Consider the following 20,523-nt stretch of genomic DNA (forward strand, 5'->3'; position numbering starts at 1 on the left):
GTCAGCTGATTTACATTTAATTTTGTTATCCATCCATAGCAAAAGCAGATAATAATTATCCGTACTGCAGTAATTGAATTGAATTGAATTGAAATTAAACGAAATTGAATTGAAATTAAATTAAATTAAATTAAATTAAATGAATTGAATTGAATTGAATTGAATTGAAATTAAATTGAATTGAATTGAATTGAAATTAATTGAATTGAAATTAATTGAATTGAAATTAAATTAAATTAAATTAAATTAAATTAAATTAATTGAATTGAATTGAATTGAATTGAAATTAAATTAAATTAAATTAAATTAAATGAATTGAATTGAATTGAATTGAATTGAATTGAATTGAATTGAATTGAATTGAATTGAAATGAAATGAAATGAAATTAAATTAATTGAAATTAATTGAAATTAATTGAAATTAGCCCTGTGATGGAGGGTGTCCAGGGTGTACCCTGCCCCTCACCCAATGACAGCTGGGATAGCCTCCACCGATCCTGAGTTGGATTAAGCATGTATAGAAAATGGATGGATGGATTACTATGAAAGAACTCTTGTTGCTGAAACTTATTGTACACTGATAAAATGGGATGAGAACTGTAAGTCAAAACTAAACAAATAAGTAAAAACAACCTGTTTCCCTTGCTCATCTCCCAAATTTGCTTTCATTATTACGTGATATTATGTGTTCTCGATGATCCTTCTGCCCTGTGCTCTCTGTTATTTTGTTATTTTTATCCCTTTCCGCTCTCACTGTTCCTCTCGTCTGCCTCCCTCGCTCCAGTCATTCTCCTCATCCTTGGTGTCAACTTCTCCCATGACTTCTATTCAGTTCCAGCACAGATCTGGCCAAAGCAAATGGGGAGTGCAGCCTAAGAGCTCAATAAATCCACGCTGTGAGCATCCTGTACTGGCCATAATGGGCAGGAGATACTGAAAATATGTCAATTATCTCCCTACATTAGTAAGTGTGTGTGTGTGTGTGTGTGTGTGTGTGTGTGTGTAAAAGATAAGGCCTTGATTGGAGAAAACCATTAGAGAAAATGTTCAAGCAAAGCAAAAAAAAAAGGTAGCATTTCCTTTAAAAGTAGTAGTAAGTATTGGTAAAAAAAAAAAAAAAAAAAAAAAAAAAAAAAAAAAAACAAAACTCAAAGGACTTGAAAGTTGTGATGATATACTGGGAAGAGTCGCTTTAAGCGGTTGTCCTTACAGCATGTAGTTGAATTGAATAATATATGAACAGCAGACACTTTAGAATATGGTGCAGAAAAAGGGATCAAATTAAGATTACTACAAGGCCAGCTGCCATAGCCAACTGGCGATCTTGATACTTTTATTGGCATGTTGTCTGAAAGGAATGATGAGATGACTATTAGTGTCCAACCCGTTAAAAAATGCATCCGCTACTGCCTTGGGTGGTCACTAGAAAACTTAGGAGAGCAGCCAAGGGATAATAAGAGGAATCTAAAAAGTCAGCTGATGCTTAATTGTCTGTGATCAAACCCTGCAAATCCCAGGCAGTATCTGATGGAGTGGGTTTCCGGTTCAAATAAATTAGTTTTCACTTTCTAATTCCCTACCACTGGCCAGTGAGTTACGAGAATAATCTTTTAGTTAGCTGGATTATTAGATGGCTTGGGCAAAGATATAGCCTCGACAAGCCATTCAGTAATCTTAATTTTGTCCTTTTTTTACTCTAACATACTGTGGGAGAGTTGAGCTATTCTGTTATTATTAAAGAGTGATAAGTAAAAGTTTAAAGTTCAGAAGTGAGAGGAGTCGACACTTAACAGAAATTGTAAAACAAATTTAAAAAGTTTGTGAAGGAGTCAAAGAATCAAATCAAATATAGCTAGAATAGGTTCCAGAATTTGCAGTTTATGAATAATATTACATACGGGAAGACAATAGTGCTGGTTAAAATATACTGTTTAAAATAGTTTGTAGATATTGAAATGTAAAATGCTAGGTGCAAGCTGTAAGTGATGTTAAACTGTCTACTGAGAAAAAAAAATGGAGATGAGGAGTTGAGAAGCTGAGCTGGAGACATCAGTTGAAGTCAGAAGTCTGAGGAAACTTTGCATTGCCTCATTTTCCTTCCTTCCTTCCTTCCATCCATCCATCCATCCATCCATCCATCGGTCGGGTCGCGGGGGGGCTGGAGCCTATCCCAGCGGTCATTGGGCGAGAGGCCGGGTACACCCTAGACAGCTTGCCAGTCAGAGACAAACAACCACACACGCTCACACTCACTCCTAAGGACAATTTTAAGACACCAATTAACCTAACATGCATGTTTTTGGACAGTGGGAGGAAGCCGGAGTACCCGGAGAGAACCCACGCAATACACGTGGAGAACATGCAAACTCCACACAGAAAGGCCCCAGCCGGGAGTTGAACCTGGAACTCGCCTCATTGTATGAACTGAAATGGTAAATCTATTTGGTGCCATAAACATGAACAAATGGATCAGATTAAACTAGGAGAGTCTAATCATAAAAATGACATTTTGTCATTTACTTGAACTATTGAAGGTTGACATGGTGGTACCTGGCAGCTAAAGAGGAAGCTCTGTTGAGATTTCAACGGAAGTAGAAGCACTGAGTAAAGTAAACTGAAAGAAATGTTTCATCTTTTAAGATTTTAGAGATTAATGAAGTTGGAAAAATGGAGGATCAACATGTAGTACATCTTCACTCCCTTATACAGATTAGACGCAATGCTGTTTTGTTACACACATTTTTTCAAAAAGCTTTAATTGTGTTTATTTGTGCACAATCATTATGTGACATTTTGTGGTATCTTTACTATTTAATTACTGTCATTTACCATTATGCTTGTTTTTTTTTTTTTGTCTGGTTCAACGTAAATAAGCAAAGGCATAATTGTGAAAGGTCTTCTTACTGCATACCAGGATCTATATTAAGCACTTTAATATCATTCATACCAGCAAAGTTTAATCGTCTGGCTTGTCCTTCTGTTTCACTCCAGCAGTCCAAAATAAGTCATCAGTACATGCGGGAATCAGCTACGCTCCAGCTACTCCAGACAGATTTATAGAGCTAGCCTTGAACACTGAGCTGTTGCTTGTTGCTGGTGGAGCTGAGCCCATTTTGTTTAGGGAGAAATGATTTCACTTGGAGTTTGGCCTCTCATCTGTGGTAGACTTCTCTCATACACCCTTCAAAACACAGGCTCTTCTACTCTCCTTTTTGAGATGCCAGTATAAAAATACACATAAATAAATAAATATATTTATATATATGTATATATTTATGTACCAGTGCATGCCCCAATGGGGGAGAAGATGCGCCCACGGGTGGGTGCAGCAGCGAGCAGCGGGAGGGGCGAGGCAGAGCGAGGTCCCACCGCCAGGAACATCACAAGCAGACCAGAGGACAGAAAGTCCCAGACACAGGCCCAACCACAGCCAACGAAGTACACCCACCATCCCACACAAATCAGAGAAATAAAGAAACAAAAACAAAAAAAAACACATACAGCTCACACATCCACTTAGTGTCACCAGTAAAGTAAGACCCACCTGCAGTAGTATAACTAGTGGACATTGTGGCTCTTACTAGTTGACTAGTGGTACTTTACGTGGCTCATACTAGTTAACTAATAATAAAATAGTCCTTAACTAGTAAACAGGTTTTTGCTTGAAGTAGTTAACATGTAAGCAACATCATGTAGTTCCTCAAGGAAACCTGGTGTCTGCCCCCCCTGGCCTTTTTTGATGGCCACGTCTGGCCCATGTATTTGAAACAGAAGACCATCAGGTCTAGTTACAGGTCTTCAGGACAGTGGGTCTTCACTAGTGTTACTAGTGATAATTTGTGGCTTTCACTGGTTAACAAGTACAATAATTGTTAGTTAGTTGTAAACGAGTAAGGTCTTTAACTGCCAAGCTAGTTAACATGTTGGAGTTTTGCAGCGTACTAGTAACACTAGCTCGTAAGACTTTGATTGTTACTAGTTTGGTCCAGGGGGCCACTAGTCTGTCAAAAAGCTTACTAGTTTGGATTTTGCTGCTAGTAGTGCAGCTTCTGGTGTCACTAATGAGGATTTTTCTGGAAATAGTTTGACAAAAGGGTCACTAGCTGCTGTTCAACTAGCTGTACAGCATTTCTAACTAGTGTAACCACATTTCCAACTAGTTGTGTTAATAGTCTGTTTAAAGCGGGCTTTTTATTGTGGTATCAACAAGGCGTGGCCGTGGCTCAGTGGTTAGAGTGGGTTGTCCAATAACCGTAAGGTTGGTGGTTTGATACCCACTCTTGCTACTCAAAAAGATTGGTGAACTGTATGAGAAAAAAATCTGGACCATCTTCTACTTTTTAATTTCTCTGTGTGAGATCATCACATACGTAAGAATAAGGAAATTCATTGCACATATGTTGTTATCAAGGCTCTTGAAAAGTGACGGTGTCTAATGATGCTGCTTTAAGAGGCTGATGGTCTTAGTATTTTCAATCATAACTTCACATTTAGCTGTCTTATTAACAGTAACAAATAAAAAATATGTGAATAAAAGCATCTTTCTTAGGAATTTGGCTATATTAACATACATTTGTGCATTACTGTTTTAACAAAAAAAATGTGAAAACAATAAAGGAACTTTGGATCATGTACAGCGCGCTTAGGCCCATTTTAAACTATTGAGGTGATTAAGCAACAACCACAATATCTGGGCATGTTAGTCTGGTTTGGAGAAGCTCATTTTCATACATTTAAATCAGACTAACATGTTTACATGTATTTTAAAACTCTGGCATTGGTTGGACCAACACAATAATTCATTTAATTCTAGTGCCATGTAAGCGCTATCACTGTTTTTCTACTTCGATATACAAACTGCATGTTAATGTTTTTGTGGAAGCAAACGGTTAAATTCTGTGACAGAGCTGTTATGAGCCTTCAGACAGCTGCTGTGTTCCCACAACAATCCCTCCCTCACTGCTCATTTATGCACAGACACACACAAGCGAACAAATACAAAATAGAAAAGAGATTTTGATTTTTATGTTTTACAAGCATTTTTATTTCTCAATAAGCAGACTGAACTTTTCCATACTGTGAAATTAATATCTGAAAAAAATAAAAGAGTAACATTCAAGATTACACACTGTTCATCCGCATTATGATCGATGGTGTAGTTAGTTTGTGTTGCAACCTTTTTATCATGTCAAATTAAATTCCTTCTTGCCAGTCTGCTCTTTATTGCTTGTACAATATTGGAACATTTTCAACAAGCATATAAGAGAAACTAATTGTGGTCTGTGCATTCACCAATCACTTGCACATAACTAATAAGAAAGGTTGTTTTCCCTTAAATTAGAAACAAATAACCAATTTCTGAGTAAACTGATGAAATCAAGTAACTACCAGACAAAAATACAAGGTAATACATAGCCCTGGTCTTTCTTGCTGTAAGTTTCTTTAAGTCATGACTTTCATATTTTCATAAAATATCAAATCAAAAATCACAAAGGAATCGAGGCATTGACTTTCGTAAATAACTATATTTGATGCCACAATACTCTGGACTATGGGAGAAAATGTACAAGAGGGTAAAGGGGTAAATCAAGAAACCTGCATTTTCTGGATGTGTTAGGCCCGTTCAGAGAAGTTTCATTCTGTACAGCTTTGGTCAGACAGTGTTCACGTGCATTTTTAAAAGTCCTGTTTCGGTCAGACTAACACAATAAGTTGTTGTTCCTGGGGCCAGCTAAATGTGCTTATTGTTTGTCTGCTTCTGTGAGTGGGGTCAGAGGACTTGTCCCATTTTGTCCACGGGAAGGCATCTGATTTGCTGATAAGAGATCTCCAACTGTGCCACAGTAGAGCAGGGAGCGCATGGGCCACTTCTGAGAACAGAGACAGTAAACTGTGATAACAATGTTCATGTCATTACATTCTTACATTACACACAGCTGTTACCTGTAAAAATATCGTACATATTATAAGTAACAGTAAAATTGGTTATATAAAGTAATTCCCGTTAGTTTGAACCAGTTAAACCACAATTCAAAAACTTATGATTCTACAGTGGTAAATACTTTTACTTTACTATAAATTTAATATAGAGAGTGAACTTAATTTAAATAGTCATTTAATTACTAGTTATTATAATTATAATATATATAATATATTATTATATTATACATTATATAATATAATTATTATATTGCCGCTGCATAAAACTATTAGGAGAAAATTATTTCTTGAAAATGAAGTAAAATGAAAATAAAAATCAGCAGACAAACCGTTAGAATATAAAAATTTATAACAATGATATAGGTAATATGATAAAATTATGTAATTAATCAACAAAATGTGTATGTGAATTTTCCTTTTAATAGTGTATGAGCAAAAAAGAGTTGGTTCTTCATATGTAATAGAGAATTGACATTTTGTACTGGATGTTCGTTGATATTACTCCGCCACCGCTAAGAAAATAGTGCGAGCATGAACGAGCTGCCAAATAAAACACGACAGAAGCAACTTTTCGCAACGAAATTTGATATGGATTACCAGGGCACACCAGTAACCACTCCGGTCAGTTGATTATTTTGAAAACAGACGTTTATTGTGCTTTTACGGACCTTTCTAGACATGCGCATGACTTGCCATTCTGAAGCAGGTTGAGAAGAATCAAAATTAAGCAAATACCAGAGACAGTAGTAAACATCAAAAAAGCGGTGAGGGGGGTTCTAAAACATTGCAGACGACTCAGAAAAGAGGCTTAATGTTGAAAATACCGGAGTTCCCCTTTAACATACAGTTGTAGGAACCTGTACCTGCTTGTTAAGTATGTGGGGAAAGTTTAGTTGTTGCCGTTAACTTTTTCCATTAATTAGACATGCTGTGGACATAAACACCAGATAAGCATATTATTGCATCCAATAATAACAAGACCGATATTTTGTCATCACAACAATGTAGGAACTGCAGCTACACAACGAGCTAAACTCTTCCTTGTAAATGAGGACTTGATTCTTAGTGAGCTTTAGTGGCTCTTTACTCTTTACTCTACATCGTCTTACAGAGAAGAGTGAAAACTGTGACAAGACATAATACAAAAATCAATATTTCACTCTGCAATGTATGCTTTGCTGAATGTAAATAGATATAATTCAAATATTTTTATTACAAAAACATCAAATCCTTTTAATGTAAATAGTACTTTTTAACATGAACTCATGCATCCAACATTGAAAATATTTACTCACGACATTGCCTCAGTGGTGTTTACAGTTTGGATTACACATGATAAACACAGAAGTGTGCAGATTCAGCTGGCCCCTTCAAAACTACTGACAGGAAATTAACTTTGAATTTGTAACTTCCTAAACAAGATAAGCACATTAAAAATAAAAGTCTTTCAAAATAAAAACATATTCAAATGAATGCATGAAAGGCAACACACTCCTTGCCTGGCCTATGTGAGGTCACTAATCAATCACCCTATGAACTCAGTGGGTCTCATTTGCTTCGCAAGAAGTAAGACAACTTCTGAGACTGATCTGAAGAAAGTCTTTTGATTAGTCCATGATTAGTGATCTTCAATCCTACCTTTCTCTTTCTTCCATCTCCTCCAAGTAGGGTCTTTGTGATCACCGCCATGGGCCAACCGTTGTGGGGAGCTTGACTGTCTTTGAGAAGCACAATGTCTTCTTCTCATAAGTTTTGGTGGGATTGGGTCCATTTCCTCCAGTCCTGCAAAGTTGACAGGTATTCTTGACTCCAACGAATTCCTCCAGAATTTGTTGGCAAGAGCCCGCACTTGTCTTGGATTGGTAAGAAGATATTTGTCTGTTAAGTCTCCTGGTGGAGGTGGGACTCAAACCTTCTGGTTTTAAAGCATCTATGGTGACAAAATTAATGGATCTTCAGGGTCATTTGAGATTAGTAGCCTTGCGTTGATAATGGCTGCCATTAACATGCATAAAACTTTGTGGGTTATGCAGGTGGGCTGTTCATGAAGTAATCAAGTACAGAATTCTTCTGGCCACCCCAATCAGACGTTCCCAAGAACCCTGTGTGAGGCATGTGGGGAGTTGAATTCCCATGTGCACCCTTGTTGGGTTAGGTACCTCTGCATGGTGTTGTCTGGTTAGTTTTAGTTCCTCCCAAGCTCCTTACTAGCTCCTATGAAGTTTGTGCTGCAGTCAGACCCTCGCTGTTTAGCAGGTGCTCTTATGGCAAAGAAACGCCTTGAGGATTTTTACAACTTGAAGTATCCATTGAATCAATTACCTTGATGTACACAGCTCTGGAGCTCATGCAGGAGAACATTATAGCCCACCGCTTGTTCTCAGCTTGTTCACAAACTTGACTGTGTCGGTTCCATGTTCTTTAGCTATTCTGAGTCCATAGATAGCAACAACAGGTTGTTTGTTTGGATGTTGCCAAAAACATGAACCATCATCATGTAGTCTATGATTTCTTTTGTTACATCATTGTCTTTGTATCACAGAAATCTATAGTAATTGATGTGTTCTCATTGCACTAAGAAGCAGTGAAACATCCGCTGTATATCTACCAGAACAGCGACCTTTTCCTTCCAGATCCATATCAGAACTTCAAGAAATGTATTGCTGAGGTCAGGAACTGTAAGAACCGGGACAGTAAGTGATTATAAAGTCAAATTGGCCAAAAAGCCAAAAAACAGAGACTAGTGGGGTACAATAAAGGGGTGTTTAGCTCCCTCTAACCAGTGATGCCATTCTTCTCAAGCTCATAGTTCTGTTCAGTGGGAGTCAAACGGTGAGAGAAAAAGGCACAAGGGTGGAGCTTTTGATCAAACTCTGCTCGTTGGGAAAACACAGCTCCAACGCCAACATCTGAAGCATCTACCTCAACAAAAAACTGTCTTGCGATGTCAGGGTTGAGTAAGTATGGGCGCAGACACAAACCAGTTATTTAACTCAAGAAAAGCCTTCTCAGCTTCCCCTGTCCAAGAAAAGGGACTAAATTAGTTAAGGACAACTTATTCAGGGGAGCAGTGACACTACTATATTTTATGAAGCATTGGTGAAGCAAAGTGTTTAAAGCCCAAGAAATGCAGAAGTTGTTTACGATTTTCAGAAGTAGACTACTCTGCATCCGCTTGAACTTTTGAAGGATCTGCTTTAATCGTCCCCGTTAGACGATGTAACTGATAAAACTGACCGTCTATGTGGAATTCACATTTTTCAGTTTTAACAAAAAGCTTTTTCTCCAGAGGGCATTGGAGAACTTGGCAAACGTGTTTCGTGATCTGATATACTGTGTGGAAAAACTCAAGATGTCATCCGGGTACACAAAAACTAAATGGTTAAAACATCAAAGCTCGGAAGACTGCTGGAGCATCGGTTAACTCAAAAGGCATGACAAGATACTCAAAATGAACCAATGAAGTATTAAATGCAGTTCTCCACTCGTCTCCCTCCTGAATGCAGACTAGATGGTAAGCATTTCTGAGATCTAATTTGGTGAAAATCTGGGCTCCATCCAAGACTTCACTTTGTGGGAGTGTTTACGGAGTGGAAGAGGGAACTCAAGAACTAGCAGGCAACTGGTTATAAATGTTCCTCTGAGGGATATCCTTCCTATCCTATCCTGTCCTATCCTATCTTCTTTCACAAAAAAGGTCATCTAGTTTAATGGATAAAGAAATCAGATTTTTTAAATCAGCAGGAGAATCAAGTTCATCCTTAAGATTCTCAGACAATAAATTTAGAAATACGTAAGGCAGCATCATTCCGTCCTGAATCCACAGCGAGGGTGCGAAACTCCAATAAAATATTTATCACACTCCGTGTATCTTGCAGATCAATGGCAGGGGTTACTTGTCATAATGTATTGTAGTGGGAATCGCCTGCATTCGTTTAATTCACAAGATATACTCCGTGTATCTTGCAGATCAATGGCAGGGGTTACTGGTCTCTATTGGAATACCATAGTGTATTGTAGTGGGAATTGCCTGCATTCGTTTAATTCACAAGATATACTCCGTGTATCTTGCAGATCAATGGCAGGGGTTACTGGTCTCTATTGGAATACCATAGTGTATTGTAGTGGGAATTGCCTGCATTCGTTCAATTCACAGAGAAAAGGTTCTGGATTAGGCATGTATGATTCATGGAACGGAGGAGTGCAAATGATAGGAGTTGAAGGATTCATCTGTCAGCAGAGTAGCTGCTGATGACAAAGAGGCTGAAGTTAGTTCAACAGTTAGATTGGAAACTTAAGTGGTGAACTGAGCACCTTGCTGAGACATAGACTGATTAGTGTCCACCAGAAGAAGTAAAAACTTGTTTGTGCCCATCTCTGAGGGGTCGATTTGAACTCTTTCGCTAGGTCATTCTGTTGCGGATTGTATGTAATGTCTGGACCCTTAACAGAGATGACGATAAAATGACTGATATAAAAGGACTTATTTAAGGAAAAAAAAAATCTATGAATGTTCAGGCACTGATCCAGCAGGCTGAGGAGACGATTCTGCGAGGTGGGCTATGGAGAAGAAGTGGACAGGTGAGTATCCACGTAGGTGAGAGAAACAGTCCAGAAATTGAGGGGAAAAACTGCCCTGACTAGGATATGGGTTTCCTTGTAGGCTTGGATCGGTAAACTACAAATGGAGTTGGCGGTGGCAGTATAGAGTGGCTGGTGGGCAGGTGTGTGACTCTATCCTGAAGGTCGATTGGTATATGATCCACAAACAAACTGATGCTCAGGGCTTGTTCCAGTAATCAACAAAAGAAATCCAAACATTCAAACAGATCCTAACAGTGAAGAGGACTGACAAGTTTACTGAAAAAAAAAAAAACTATTCACAGATCATGAGACATGACACAAAAAAAGTTACGGAGGAATAGAATTATCAAAATTTTCAGAATTTCATAGGCTTTGTATATGAAGTGTAACGCTACCTAGTGGCAAGGCATATTTTTTTGTAAACACACTACAGTAGTGACTACAGTTGTGAGCTATTAGGTTGAAAACACAATCAGGTCACAACATGATGCCTTTCCAATTCCTTATCCAAATGTAATCAAAACAAATTCCAAAGGTATGCGCAGGTGTTTCTCCAAAAAATGCTCCACACGACCCACCAAAATGTTACTCTCTTTGTCTGATAATTCCTCCCCGAGACTTATCACTGTCAGGTTGACTACATGTCAAGACTTCAACAGATCTGCTGCCTTGTGCTTCACCGAAACCTGGCTCGGTGAGCACATCCCGGACACTGCTCTCTACCTGCCTGGATTTCACCTGCACCGAGCGGACCGGATAACGGAGCTTACGGGGAAAACGAGGGGAGGCGGAATCTGCTTTTACATTAACGAAGGTTGGTGTACTGATGTCACGGTCCTAAACAAATCATGCAGTCCTCAACTAGAAACACTCTTCATCAACTGTAAACCGTTCTATTCGCCACAGGAGTTTTCCTCGTTTGTTCTGGTCGGAGTCTACATCCCTCCTCAGGCCTGTGTTACTGAGGCGTTACAACACCTGGCCGACCAGATTAATAACGTGGAGAAAAAACACCCGGACTCTCTGCTCATTGTTTTGGGGGACTTTAACAGAGCAAACCTCAGCCACGAACTGCCAAAATATAAACAGCATATTAAGTGTCCCACCAGGGACACAAACACTCTGGACCACTGTTACACTGTTTTTAAGAACTCATATAACTCTGTCCCCCGTGCAGCCCTGGGACTCTCTGACCACTGCATGGTTCATCTTATCCCGACCTACAGGCAGAAGCTGAAATCTGCTAAGCCTGTGGTCAAGACGGTGAGGAGATGGACCAACAACGCCAAAGTGGAATTACAAGCCTGCTTTGACTGAACTGATTGGAGTGTTTTTGAGACTGCAGCCTCAGACCTGCATGAACTGACTGATACCGTGACATCTTACATCAGCTTTTGTGAGGACATGTGTGTGCCCACCAAAACTTTCCGCACATACAGCAACAACAAACCCTGGTTCACTGCAAAACTCAGGCAACTTCGTCAGGCCAAGCAGGAGGCCTACAGAAGTGGGGACAGAGTCCTGTACAACCAGGCCAGAAACACGCTGACAATGGAGGTGAAAGCAGCCAAGAAACGCTGAAAAGATTAAAAACAGCCTTTCAGCCAACGATCCAGCGTCAGTGTGGAGAGGCCTGCAGTCCATCACCAACTACAGGAGACCATCCCCAAACACTGCAGCGAATCATCAACTGGCTGACGAGCTGAATGTGTTCTACTGCAGGTTTGACACATTCACACCTCTCCACCCCCCCCCATTGACATCACCTGCCACTCTGCCACCTTTCCCCTCTGACCCCCCACCAGCACTCACGATCTGTGAAGAGGATGTTCTGTCAGTCTTTCACAGACAAAAGACCAGGAAGGCACCCGGCCCAGACGGTGTGTCACCTTCCTGCCTGAAGGTCTGCGCTGACCAACTGGCCCCCATCTTCACCCGGACCTTCAATAGATCCCTGGAGCTGTGCGAAGTCCCCTCATGCTTCAAACTCTCCACAATAATCCCGGTCCCCAAGAAACCCACCATCACAGGACTGAACGACTACAGGCCTGTTGCCCTCACATCTGTAGTCATGAAGTCCTTCGAGAGACTGGTGTTGGGGTACCTGAAGGACATTACAGACCCCCTGCTGGACCCCCTGCAGTTCGCCTACCGAGCGAACAGGTCAGCGGATGATGCCGTTAACATGGGACTGCACTACATCCTGCAACACCTCGACTCTGCAGGGACGTACGCCAGGATCCTGTTTGTCGACTTCAGTTTGGCGTTCAACACCATCGTCCCAGCCATCCTCCGCACCAAACTCACCCAGCTCAATGTGCCCTCCTCCACCTGTCAGTGGATTACAAACTTCCTGACTGACAGGAAGCAGCAGGTGAGGCTGAGGAGCATCACATCCAGCACCCGGACCATCAGCACAGGTGCCCCCCAGGGGTGTGTACTCTCCCCACTGCTCTTCTCCCTTTACACCAACGACTGCACCTCAAGAGACCCGTCTGTTAAACTCCTGAAATTTGCAGATGACACAACAGTCATCGGCCTCATCCGGGACGGTGATGAGTCTGCATACAGACGGGAGGTTGAACGGCTGGTCTGCTGGTGTGGTCAGAACAATCTGGAGCTGAACACGCTAAAAACAGTGGAGATGACAGTGGACTTTAGGAGAAGCCCCCCCACTCTGCCACCCATCACCATCACCAACAACGCAGTGTCTGCTGTGGAATCCTTCAGGTTTCTGGGCCCCACAATCTCTCAGGACCTAAAGTGGGAGACCAACACAGTCACCATCATCAAAAAGGCACAGTAGAGGTTGTACTTCCTGTGGCAGCTCAGGAAGCTCAACCTACCTAAGGAGCTGCTGATCCAGTTTTACACCGCCATTGTTCAGTCTGTTCTCTGTTCATCCATCACCGTTTGGTTCGGATCAACCACCAAACAGGAAAAAAAACAGACTGCAACGGACAATAAGGTCTGCAGAGAAGATTATTGGTGTCAGCCTGCCCTCCATCCAGGATCTGTACCTGTCCAGAGTCAGGAAACGGGCAGGTTACATCTCTGCAGACCCATCACACCCTGGACACAAACCGTTTAAACTCCTCCCTTCTGCAAGGCGCTACAGAACTCTGTACGCCAAAACAACAAGACACAGGAACAGTTTCTTCCCTCAGGCTGTCTCTGTGTTAAACAGCTAAAACCGGACTTCAGTGTTTCATCCTTGCACCATGCACCAATTTGCACTTCTGATTTAATCTTGTTCTATGTCTATTTTTTTGTCTATTTTTTTGTAATTGTTGCACTAAAGAGAGTGAGGTGTAACCGGAGTCAAATTCCTCGTGTGTGTCCACATACCTGGCAATAAAAAGCGATTCTGATTCTGATTCTGATTCTGATGTCACTTCTATGTCTTGAAGTAAACATTTAGTTTTGCTGTTGGCTGTTCCACGTTCTATCGTAATAAAAAACCTTGAAAAAACTTGAAATATCAATCCCGAGCACAGGTTATGCTTCTTACGCATGGACACACATATGTTGCCATACAAGATGCTTATATATGCAGGGCTTTGCTTGCTTGATATGGGGAATGATTCATAATATGTACAAAATGTACAGCAGTGCATCCAGGGTTTCTGATTTGGGTACATGGTGATCTGTTTCTGGGTGGTGACGCCATTCATGGTGGTGGAGATGTAGTCCACTACACAGGAAGCGTAGCTCGCAATATCTGCGTGGGAGTGATGGTTTGCCTGAGTAGCAAACAGATTCCAGTCTGTGTGTCTGAATCGGTTCTGCAACACAGTATCTGTCCTGTTCGGCCACAATTTTATTATCCTTGTTGTGGGTTTCCCACATTGGATAAGTGGTGTGTACTTGGGAGAGAGAAACAAAGAAAGGTCATCTGACTGTCCTTTGGGGGGTGGGTGGGTGTAGCTTTGTGGGCTCCAGCTATGTTTGTGTAGACATTGTCCAGGGTCCTGTTTTCCTCTAGTTTGGCAGGAAACTTGTTGATGAAACCTTGGGAGGACCATCTTCAAGTTGGAGTCACCCGCAACAATGAAAGCAGCCTCTGGATGTGCCGTCTGATGTTTAGTAATGTATATCTTTCATTGCAAGCTTAACAATCAGGTGATGTGCACACAGCAGTACCTGTTACGGATGAGAGTTCTCTTCGAAGGTAAAAAGATCTGCATTTAACCATTAGAAACTCCACATTTGGTGATCAATGTCTCTCGGTGGTAACAGAGCACCAAGCTTTGTGTATATAAATGCACAATCCTCCGCCTCTGGTCTTAGTAGTCTGCATGGAGAGTTTGTTCATTTGACCGGACACTAGCAAGGAAAATGATGGGTGAAGTGAGCCGATGCAATGTCAGCTTTAGCTTAGCTCGTAGCTTCCCCCGCTTTGTTTACTTTCCAGTTTGCCGTCCGCGAGCACTTCCGCCTAGCCGGGTGTTTTTTCCAAGTTATTCCAATAGTATGCTTTGTTCTGTTAACATGTTCTTCTAGCATTTCAAATAGTTTTATACACATTGGAAATCTCTTCCTCCCTCCACACGCTTCTTTCTCCTCCTCCAGTGCTGTCCACAACACCTGTGTATGCCATAGACATGTTAGGTGCAAAATTTAAGACATAAGACGCTGGCAAACGTCAGTGAATAAGTTAACAGTAAATAAGTTGCAGTTATTCATTCACATAGTCTCCTCCCGTAATTTTTGGCCTCTGTAAGGAAAACTCACTTAAGTACATTTGCATAGTCAGATCACATTTTCCAATCCTTACAAGTGCAATTGCACCTTTTGTTATATACTGATCAGGGACTCTTCAGTGTCACAGTTACTGCATGTAACCTCTATGTTTTGAAGAGTAGATTTAATTTAGATGTCTAGATATGATATCTTAACCTCAGAAAATCTAAAAGAAAAAAAAACATCCAAAACACAGTGTACGCTTCTTACGCATGACAGCCCACGGGGAGCACAGACAGATAAATTGCCCCTTCAAGCAGCACTGTCTTTGTTTGACATTTAATAACATAGGCAAATGGCATATCGTCACTTTAAGAATTTCATAGGCTATTTGATGCACCAGTCCTCAACAAGGTCATTTACAGTTAACTTGTGTGTATGCAGCAGGCCACAGAACCTGTGGGCACAGTAAACCTATGTGGGAAATATCTGAGGGCTTGCCAGTGAAATGCCAGTGGAAAGGTCGACTGTCTGAAAGCGTATAGCTGCGTATGTGCAGTGCTCAGATGGAAGCTTGCTTTTACAATAGAAGCATTACATCCCACAACAGTTTCACAGCCAAAGAGCAAAAAGGAAACAACTTGCATTTTACAAAGAAAGCATCTCAACCTTTTGAGTTGTTTAGTTGTATGTTCATACAATCAGGTAAAATTAGAAAGTATTGTACAAGTAATGTTTGTGTTTCCATTTTTTTCTAAATACATACATTAGATTAATGTGCAGTGATTGCCAATGTTTACCAATTACCGTTGTAAGGTAAGATAGGCTTCTAGAAGTAGCTCCTGAGTCATAAAATAGGTTTTCTTATGTATCCTGCTGGCCATCTCATGTACATCATTAAGAGTATGATGCACTTGGCATGGTAAGTCTTTTGCTGTCTATTTAACTGGACTTCCCAAAAAGAGCAGTAAACATCTGCAGCTCATCCAGAACGCTGCTGCTGGAGTTTTAACCCGGACTAAGAGATCTGAACACATCACACCAGTTTTAAAATCTTTACTCTGGCTTCCAGTCAGTCACAGAATAGATTTGCTGATGGTTTACAAATCCTAGAACGGTTTAGGCCCAGAATACATCTGTGATCTGTTCAGAGAATATAAAGCCAGCAGAGCTCTTAGATCCAAGGATTCAGGTCAGCTGGTCCAGTCCAGAGTCCAGACTAAACATGGAGAAGCAGCATTTAGCTGTTATGCTGCCAACAAGTGGAACAAACTGCCAGTGGAGATTAAACTTTCACCAAATGTAGACATTTTTAAATCCAGGTTAAAGACATTTCTGTTCTCATGTGTCTATGCATGAAATCTGCACGATATCTTTTAACTTATCTTGACTGTTGCTTGTTTTTAAATTCATTTAAATAATTTTATTTGTTTCTCTTTATATTCTTTTATGTATTTTAATGCTTCTTGCACTCCCTGCTGCAATGCTTTTATTTTGTGTAAAGCACTTTGAATTGTTTGTACATGAAATGTGCTATATAAATAAATTTGATTTGATTTGATTTGATATTTCATACCTTAACAGGATGTAGATATCCACCAGGTCTGGAGGGCAGAGGGTGATCAGCCACTGGCCCTCCCTTATCTAGCAACTCTGTCAGGTAAGCTATATAGTTAGTAGCCAGAACCAGAACATCCAGCTTGGACAGTTTGGTGTCAGGTGGAACTGAAGGTAGAGCTGCCTGGAGATAGATGCATTCTTTATTAATAGATTAACATTTGCACTTAACAGAAATAGGTTTTTCTTTTTTTATTAGAATTTTTCATTGTGTTTATGCAAAATCCCATTACATATAATATCATAACATTCTAAAAATGATGTGAAAAAACAACTTAAATTAATTCATTCACAAACAGGAATCAGATTATAGACACCAATGTGTAGGAGGCAATGAGAGCAAATGTTTGTGTCCCGTGTGGTACATCCTCTGTGTACGTACCTGCAAACTGTGGAAGGCCTGCCGCAGGCTGCGAACACGACTCCTCTCTCGGGCTGCATTTTCTGGGGAGTGCTGACTCCTCAACGCCCTGGCCTGGACCACAGACCCACAATCAGAAGCAGAGACTGACCTGGACCCACACACAGACTGCATCTGATGCAAAGAATATACTTTATTATTTTATCGTAGTTAGTTCAGTCCTTGGGCATATTATATTTATTAGCACTCTCCCTCACTTTCAATTTTCCACATCATTACCATAAATGTAAACTGTGATTCATAGACAAGACACAATGCATTTGCCACCATCACACACCCTCATGGAGAATTTGTCTAAGAATCTGTTTACAGATCCAACTTATACGATGCAAGATGTTTTAACGAGTTTTTATGATCAAAACTAATATGACATCTCATTCCATGACATTCTTTACCATGCCTTGTTCAAATTGCATTTTTGCAATGTTTTGTAGGTTGCTCAGAATGATTAATTGCTCCACTACACAATTTGTCTTTGAATCCAAGGTTATTCTTCAGCTTAAATTGGGAATACCAAACCAGCAATCCAAACTCACCCACTTCTTGGACTCCTGTCTGCAGCGTAGGCTCTGCCTGTGTCCGCGCAGGAACGCCTGACAGTCAGCTGCAGGAGGCTTCTGGCGCTCTTCTTCTTCTGTGGACCTGGAGTTCTGCTCCTGGTTCTGGTTCACCGTCACTAACATGAGACCTTCCAGAGGATTTACCTCCATTGGTGCTGCCAAAGTGGTGTGGCAAACTTATCTTTAAGTCTTCAGAATTGAATCACTTTTTTTATTGGCTGGATTTAGGTTTGCTTTCATGTACAGGAGGCTGTTGTGAAAGTTCCAATCCTCTACTCAGAATTTTGGTCAAAGCACAACAAAAAATGCAATCTGACGTAATCTTTTTAGCTAGTCTGAGCACATCTTTAAAGTCTAACCAAAAGATTTAGCAATGAACAGCTGAAAACACTCATCTGATCTTATGCAGTTGTTTTTTAGATCATTTCTTCCTGTAGCTGTTGAGGAGAATTCTGTTCAGGCACCTTCCATAGAGACTCTTTGTGGTACCCTATTTCCATCTATATCCACCAACAACTGTTGCGATTTTCAGAACCACCATCTCCGCTCATTACCGTCTATCCAGAGAATTCCTCTCAGTCTAACTCTCTTTCTGGCTCTGAATCTCCCTGCTTGTTTCCTAATGGGGTGAGGTAATGTGGGGAACTTCATGTGGTCCTTATCTCAGCCGTCCGGTCATCCTGATCCTCCCATGGCTGTTTGGTTGCCAAGAAGAGCAGGCAGGCAGTCGTGCCTGTGGGAGTGCAGCGTTGGGAGGGTGTCCCAAGTCAGGGCAATGGGTCCTTGGGAAATTCAGAGCTCTGCTAACAGCTGGACAGGAGGGGGATTTGAGGCGCGGGGCATTGCAGCATTGAACTTTACCAAAGAGGGACAGAAATGCATGTGGTTTGGTTGAAAACATTTTGGGCTACTCCAGGCACGTTTGCTCTAACTTGTGAATATAATTTGAAACTTTGCCAAAGAGTTATTAATCTGATCTGATTTTGTGATCAACAATTGTTATAGAGCAAATCAAATAGTTTGGAAAATATTCCAAACATGTCAATTCCAGATTTAGGGAAACCTTGAATTTTGCAGATGTAAAGCTCAATGAAACTACTAGGATTAGAAATTCCTGTTATTCAAGTAGCAATTACTTTGTTTTAGTGTACACTTGTACCCATCGCTGAGTGACCTAAATTTCATCATTTGCACAAGTTCGTAGCCTAAGTGTCCAGAGGGATGCCTCTAAAGCTGTGCAGCCCAAAAAAGTATGTGACAGCACGGGACATATGTACCCACAACATGTACACAGTGTTTTCAGGTTCTAAATCACAACAAGACCGTCAAAAATTCTTCATTTTTTAAAATAACACTTCAGTGGCAGTCCATCTACGGATAACACAGCTATGAATGGGACTTTGTTTGACTTGACACCTTTAATCAGATCAGTAAGAACTGACCACTTGATCACATAAAACTAGATATGCAATGACAGCAAAGCTAGAAAAGCATTTTGGAATAGAGATTTTGTGTAAACAACACAGCAATTAAAGATGTACAATAGGAACAATCCACTTTACTGTATTATCAATGCGATTCTCTGTAGATGGGTTGTTTGCAGCTGACTTTAAAGTAATACTATGTAACATTTCTACCTTAAAATAACAGCTTGAAAAAAATTGTGCAGCTAGAATGAGTTTTAATATTACGATTGGCCTGTCTCCTATGCCCTTCGGTGGTCTGAGTTGGAAAAACTGTGCTATGTAACTTTGCTGGACCGGCCCGGTAGCGGCCACAGCCCTTTTACAGACAGCCGTTCCACTTCCTATTCGCCCCATTATAAAAAATTTGGCTGCAGTTCAGTTGATTTTCTCTGGGGGCGCTGGCGAGCGAGTGCAGAATGACCATTTTCCATAGGGCTGGCGCTAATAACTCAAAAAATGTCCCCGCTAGCGGCTGAAACCTGAAAATAATACTGTGATTTCTGACAGAGGGATGTGGATTTATATCGAAAGTACAATAACCTGGGAGTTATAGCTTTCTGTTTTCTTACAGGTCTGGCATTTGCGAGTCAGTATCTGCTAGCATCTAGCTAACGGAATCTGAAGAACGCACGGCTGATTACGACCGGCTGCTTTACGGAACTCGTCCACTGTGCCAGAGTGCTAACCTGGTGCCGCTAACAACAACGAAAGCTAAACCAGAGGCTAGTCAGAGAGTATGTAAAAGGGCTGTGCTGAAATCTGTAACTATTTGAGCTAACACCTCTCTGCTAGCTCAGCGCTAGGACTGACCATGCCGTAAAGTGATGCCACATGCGTGACGTCACTCTGGATGCAATACTGACAATAAATGTGTATTTTAAACAAATCTAGTGAGTCTAAAAAATCAAACCAAGTGCCGTTTGAAAGGATAATTTATCCTGCCTTTAGGAAAATTAAAATGAAAAAATATAAAAAATTATATCCAAAGCAATGGCTGGATCTAAGGTGGATTTCATAGTACCACCATAGAGTTTGGCGTGCTCTGCACTGCTTCGTTGGCGCCCCTAGAGTGCAGTACCACCCGGAAATAGGCGCCAGTTTTCCCTCTCCTCATAATAGAGACTCTCTGGTAGCGGCCTGGGAGCTGAGCGGAAGTACTTCGACTTGCTTTCTGGCGCATCTACCGCAAAAACAAATAGACCCCTCTCACGCTCCCAGGTACATTTGATTACTCTTACCTTCTCGGTCGACA

The 20,523-nt window shown here is 40.8% G+C and overlaps 1 protein-coding gene across 1 annotated transcript; it reads right to left on the bottom strand.

The window, feature by feature from the left end:
* Window positions 1-5,138: 5,138 nt before the first annotated feature.
* On the bottom strand, window positions 5,139-18,065 carry tcf23 (transcription factor 23). Its single transcript, XM_075459483.1, has 4 exons — window positions 17,782-18,065; window positions 17,207-17,353; window positions 16,784-16,948; window positions 5,139-5,870 (listed from the first exon to the last, which is right to left on the bottom strand). The coding sequence occupies exons 1-4, from the start codon at window positions 17,953-17,955 to the stop codon at window positions 5,742-5,744; spliced, it is 615 nt and encodes a 204-aa protein (XP_075315598.1). The 5' UTR covers window positions 17,956-18,065; the 3' UTR covers window positions 5,139-5,741.
* Window positions 18,066-20,523: the final 2,458 nt, after the last annotated feature.

This window comes from Odontesthes bonariensis, chromosome 24 (genome assembly GCF_027942865.1).
Source record: "Odontesthes bonariensis isolate fOdoBon6 chromosome 24, fOdoBon6.hap1, whole genome shotgun sequence".
NCBI classification, from domain to species: domain Eukaryota; kingdom Metazoa; phylum Chordata; class Actinopteri; order Atheriniformes; family Atherinopsidae; genus Odontesthes; species Odontesthes bonariensis.